General features: G+C 39.9%; 1 protein-coding gene across 1 annotated transcript in view; it reads left to right on the top strand.

Moving 5' to 3' along the window:
- LOC107725895 (myoD family inhibitor domain-containing protein-like) overlaps positions 1-6,297 on the top strand; it is a 15,540-nt gene that overhangs the window by 1,915 nt on the left and 7,328 nt on the right. The window contains exon 3 of the mRNA XM_016535312.1: positions 2,298-2,444. Coding sequence (XP_016390798.1) covers positions 2,298-2,444 — 147 coding nt within the window. The remainder of the gene's footprint in view (positions 1-2,297; positions 2,445-6,297) is intronic.

The following is a 6,297-nucleotide window of genomic DNA, read 5'->3' as shown; positions in this document are numbered from 1 at the left end:
GATTGGCCAGCTATCCAGTGCGTTGTGATTGGCTGGATACCTCAAGCGTGTGACGGAAATGTTATTCCCCTTAACATACTGTGATGCTGTGTCTCCCGGCACGACGAGTCAAAACCAATAAAACCCATTACAAACGAGGCATTTGTTGCATCCAGTGGGGACATAATTACTGATTATAATAGCTTATACTGTGTTTTTATGCGTTGCGTTGCTTATCGCGCCACATAAACATAAAACCATGTCTGCATTTGTGATCGGAGAAACGACACACAACAAGCGCTACTCTACACTGCTCATAGGCTACTCTGCAGGTTCAGGAAACAGTCCTCCATAAAATACGTTACACATCGTCACACACGGCGCGGCCGGCTGATTCGACGATTCAAATAGAAAGGAAAAATTGAAATCGCATCATATGACCCCTTTAATGATGGATGCATATTTGTAAACTGTACTTCATAATGCTAGTATTGGACTATGCAAAAGTGTGAGTTTTTGCATAATAAAGAACTGATAAAAGCCTTAAAGTTCTTTTTAATGTGATGCTATGACAATCTCCAAACAATTATTAATATGGCTTCAGTGTGATCATTATAGGTATTTGAACACTTAGTGTTTGTCACTATATTTCACTTACAACTGTTTTTCAGCTAAGATGTGAAATCATCAGCAAAAGTCAAACAATGATTTTGAATTTATAGCAAATATGTGTTAAATTGAACTGAATTCATAGCTGCAGTTAAATAGTACAAAACATGTTTAGAGCAGTTTGTTTTTATTTATATTTTTCTTTTTTCTTTTTCATTGTTTTTTTTTTTTAGAAGTTTATATTTAAAAAGAGCATTTTGACAATGCCCACTGTAATAACATCAGGCAAATTAAAACATTTGCTTTTTGACAGTTATTACTAATTATTACATTTGTTTTATCTCCTGATTTTTTTAAAGATAATTGATCATAAAATCGATTATTTGTCCCACTTTACCTGGTGTCCCATTCTTGCTGAACCCACAAGTAACTGACTTGCATAAATAGCAACTAACAAACAGATTCCCCATATGTATGTTGCGCCAGTAGACATGATAATGTTTTCATTATTTTACAATAAAGATTGAAGGAGCGCCTTGGTAACTATTAGCAGGAACCACTGCCAATTATAGCTTTTAATTAACTTTCTAGTTGCTTGTGAGATTATCACATGTAAAATAAGCTTGGCCCCCCTCTTCTTTTTTTTTTTTTCTTTTTCTTTTTTCTTAGGCACTGAACCGTTAACCATCCTATTTATACCAAGCATCATTATAGCACTGTCAAAAAATGGCAAAGTAGGACAAAGTAAGCAATCACAGGCTCCGGTGACAAATGGATTTTTGTAGGGCCTTCAAAGTCTCTCCGTTAAGACTGGATTTCCCTCCCCGGGGACTGTGTATGCTTGGAGAATAGAGCAATTTATTTCAAACTGTAATCACTAAATACAGCGATGCATCACAAGGCTGCTGGTACTGTATGTGCATTTGAGGAGTCATGGCTGGAATAAAGGGTTTCCATTCATCAGCCTCAAGCCCAGATGAACTGATATCAATCTCTGTATCTAGAGCTACTGTATCGTATTGATCTTGTCCCATAATATGCTGTAACGAGGGCTGTAGAAAGGAAAAAACCCAAAACGAAACACTCCAGTCTCACCAAAAGTGAAAACACGCTTCTGTTTGCTGAGTCACATGCTTTATTCCCAGCATGCAGTTGAGTGATGGAAAAAACACAGGTTTGTGTAACAGGACTGCTTTGACAGTACTAAATAAATGAGTGGTTGCCTACTGCCTCCGTATGAGTGCGGCCACATCGAAGGCCGCCTCAAATAGAATGAATTGGAGAAGCATACCGCCTCGTTTACTCTATGGACTTAGAGCTGAGTAAGTTTAAGTGCAGCGTTTAAAGGTTGCCTATCTTTTTGTATGCCTATCAGGCAGGTTTTGCTCACAACCATTTTCCAATTTAGATGAATGCGCTCTTTATAGCTGTAAAAACCTTGGCAGGTATAGTGTACCCGGGAGCAGAATCGAGAAAATGAGATCCAGAGTTCTGGCCCAGGCCTACCTGATCCGCCCACATGGTTTTGCAACCGTTCACCAAAGGAATGTGTTTTATCTGGCAAATTAGAGCTCGTCTTTCTATTCTTGATACTGAGGCGAGCCAGTATGAACCTCAGCATTGGCCTTTTGCATGCTTGGCTTCCAGGCAGCTGTGAAGTAGAGCAAAACTTCTAAAGAAAAATCTAAATGTATTCTTCTTTTGTCCAGATAAATGCAACCGCTGCACTGATGAATCCTCAGATGTTACAGAAACATCCCAAACTCCGATACCAGGAGATTCCGAGATTCCGAGATTCACTTCAGACGGGCAGGATCACATGACCGAGAACTACACCCATGATGATCTTGTTAGAAGTAAGTGTTAACAAATGTGTGAGTCATGTAATCCAAACATGCTTGACATCCTTGGCCAGACTCCAGTGACACTTGTTTATGCATATTTTTGGTGAATGTTGCTCGAAAGTTTAGTATTCGCTTGACTGAGAATGAATCGTAACTTTCACTTTCTACAACTAAAGCAGTGTAACCGATGCCATATCTACAGAAAAACAGTTTCCTTAACGGTTTTATTGAATCAGAAATATCTAGTTTTGAACGTTTTTTTTTTTTATCAGTCAGTGATACGTATATGAAACTGATCTGATATAAAGCATTTCTCATGTTACAAGTCAGTACTTTGCCATAAACTTCAAAGAGTTTGTGATCCAATCTTATTTGGATTATCAACCAACATCAACCTTTGTCAGCATTTTCTACAGTTCTGCGCCACTGAAAACTGAAGCTTACATCTAAAAAAAACACTGATGTGATTTTAAAACGTTTACTGGGATAATTGATTTCAGTATTTACTGCTGCGCTGATATTCTTTGCCTTTGGGGGTAGCTTTGATTTGAGATTATGATAATGAATAATCTATATGTAAGTGCTTTGCTTGCTTCTTTTAGTTGGTAAAATAATGCTATAGGTGCAGAAGCATTGAGTCTTGGCATTAGTTTGAGTGAAGTGTGTGTTGATTAAAAGAAAATGTACTGAAATTGAACCAGCGTCTTTCTATTGCAGTGAAGTTGTTACTTTCAGTTGTTCTCCTGCCAAAGTCTCAGAAGCCTAGTGAGCAAGGATATCCCATTGTGGTTTGGCCTTGGTTGGCCTGGATCTGGAAATCACGGCTGAGAACTTGATTGTACTGAAATAGGAGCTTTCTTACCTGGTAAAGCATGGGGTTGCATCATAGGGACTTGTTCTGCTCTGTACTTTAAAATGTTGAGCTTGATAACATCTTGGAGGTTGTTGTTCCGCATGTAAGATTGAAGTTGGATAAGCTCAGTTGTTGAACTGACTAACTCAAGGCATTGTTTTATGCAAATGAGGTCAGATGGATGTGGAGTGATGGAAAATCTCACTCATCACTGAGACGGTTGGAAATAATTAGGGAAACAAAGATTTGAAACAAAGGATGTGATTGGAAAATGCTCACCACTTGTTTTTGGAGGGGGAAAAGTCCTGACACACCCACTTCCCACAGTCCCATTGTGTGGAAATCTGGTGGACCGTGCTAGAAACTAGGGCTGTGCGATTTGGGGGAAAATATCAAATTGCGATTTTTTTTGACAGATATTGCGATTGCGATTTCATTTGCGATTTTAAATTTGTAAAGTCAAGCTTCAGCTTCACTAAAGATGAATCACGCTTATTCAGCATTGTCCGTTTACTTACATGGGCGAACAGAAATGGAGGATGGTTGAACATGCTGGAGCTATCGGTGTCATTTTTAATTGCACACTGATCTGTTAGGCTGCAATGAAGACAGTACAGTACAATCACACAGAACAAATGCATTACACATCCAGATTCTCACAGAGTCTCATATGTGTGGGATGTGGCAGCCTCCTTGCTGAATGACAGAAAAGCTTGTTCTGTCCTGAATGAATTTCAAGAGAATGATGTAATGATCAAGAGGTGTTTAATCACTGAATAATTCACATGATTGTCAGTAATTTTTAGCATTTATATAATTCTGTGCACAGACAACGCCTCTCCGTTATGTCAAGAATTTTGTGATCTCACTCAGCTTTGCGATTAGGAAATCGCAACGTCTCAAATCGCGATTTCGATTAATCGCACAGCCCTATCAGGGGTTATGTTAGGTCTAGGATCAGGTATTTATTGTTGACTTTCATGATTAGGCTTTGCTATTAATTCTCAAAATCAAACCAATATTTCTAAGAGAGTACACATGCATTTCACCTGCGTTCACTTTTGAAGAGTGCCTTTATTTCGATCATTTTGGGCGGAAAGAGTTGATTGATTCAAGATGCTAATTTTTCAGACCACGTGTTCCTCAGACGCAAGAGCCCATTAGAACAGAGGAGTAATTTTCAAGTGATTACTTAGCCGTGGGTCATGGAATCAAAACTGGAATAAATAGGGTGAAATGCTAGCGGAGGGGTTGATTAAAATGGCCATTGTGATTCTACCTCTGTGCTAATTATTTCCTCATTGTCTTGGTGTAGACATATTTCATATGGAAAAATTCCCAGCGTTTCAATTAGCGTCCTCGCAAGTGCCGAAGCCCTTTTGGAGCTCTGCAGATTTATGTGTGTAAAATTTATTTAAATTACCTCAGAGAAGAGGTGATCTACACATCTGTGAGCTATAGGTTTAACACGCCATTAGCATTTCTGATTGTTCTCATTGACCATCAGCTCAGTGTTTTTTCATCCGCAAGGTGGGCATTATGGGAAACGGCGCTGGGGTTTGAACTATGCGAAGAATAATAGATTGGAAAGTGGCGCCTGTCTGTTAATAAGATGTAGATTTGAGGCCCACGCTTTGGATTAACGGTACGCTGATGCATCTTTGAGAGCGTTAACGCAACCTGAACACAATGCTGCCTTTTCCAGTCAGAAAAGCACTTGAAATGAGAGTTGAGTGGGAGGGATTACAGGCCCTCTAACAGGGTTTTGGCTTTAACATTAAGGTTAAACCCCTTTTCTATTACAGTGATCTCTCGTGATGTGCTCCCCTCCTGCCCTGCATGTTTGCAGGTTCACTGCACCTCTGCTAGGTCATTCCGTCAGGCCTCTGATCACTCGGGGGTGACCAGGGAGCCACCGACGGACTCCATTCAGACAGCGTTCCCACCCCGGCTAAAATCGATATGGCCATCTCCCGTTAAAAAGCCTCTCAGAAACAGACGAGCACCCCTGTCCTTTAGCCTGATTCCCGGGCTTAAGGTCTTGATTGGCACCCCGAAGACGGTCCAGTGACCCACAGCTGTCACATTAGTGCAGTTAATGCTGAGATTGAAACGGAGCAAATAAAGGAACCTTGTCCATAGATGGATATATATTTTTAAGAAACTCTCCTGGCTGGATTTAGTTGCCCCTGCAGTGCCTCTGTAAGGATCGCTCTGTGTCTGGCCTCGTCCTGTACAGCCTCCAGGAGACGCATGCTGCATCTGGATCCTTATGCAAGTCCTTTTTGAGTTTTTTTTTTTTTCTTTTTGGCGAATTTGGTGGAATCTTTGAGTCACCGATGTAACTGAAAATACACCCCCAGCCTCCTCACATCTGTGTTGCTGGAGTTTTTTTGTTTGCAGTCGTCGGGAGGGAGGGTGAAGCAGTCTTCGATGTATGAAGTTTGGCAGCTCCCTCAGGCTCGGTCTGAGTCACGTCATAATTGATCTTTCGAGAAAATGTGGTAGCTGTGTAAAACGGCTAAATCTGTGCAAGATGTGCATTTATAACCGCGTTTGTGAAGAACTTCTGCGTTTATGGCATTCTTCCATTCCACCGTGATGGAAATGGATAGAAGGGAAGGAGGTGCGGATATGGATTGCGTGAATGTCGTTTAGGGTTTCGAAACAAGGTGAAAGTAGGAAAACTCTGGTTTTGGCCTACTTTAGCAGCAACAACAACAAGCTCTTGTAGTGCAATCAGAAGTAGGGCTGGGCGATATAGCTAAAAAATGTATCAACGATATAATGTTTCATATCGTTCGGTCTCGATAATTATTGACTTTTTTTATAACCTTTTTTAATACAAAGATAGAAAAAAACTTTTAAATTTAACTACTGTATTTTTAAATTAACCCAGTGTATTGAGACAAACAACAACTATTTTGTTTTAACAGTCAAACACAAAATCAATTTAATTTCTAATGTTTTATATGTAGATTAAATAGGTCTGAAGGAAACTTTTGGCTTGTC

The sequence above is a fragment of the Sinocyclocheilus rhinocerous genome, unplaced genomic scaffold (assembly GCF_001515625.1).
Source record: "Sinocyclocheilus rhinocerous isolate Xijiao unplaced genomic scaffold, SAMN03320098_v1.1 scaffold395, whole genome shotgun sequence".
Taxonomy (NCBI): Eukaryota; Metazoa; Chordata; class Actinopteri; order Cypriniformes; family Cyprinidae; genus Sinocyclocheilus; species Sinocyclocheilus rhinocerous.
The sequence above is the reverse complement of the archived record's forward strand: the minus strand, read 5'-3'. Positions and strand labels throughout refer to the sequence as shown.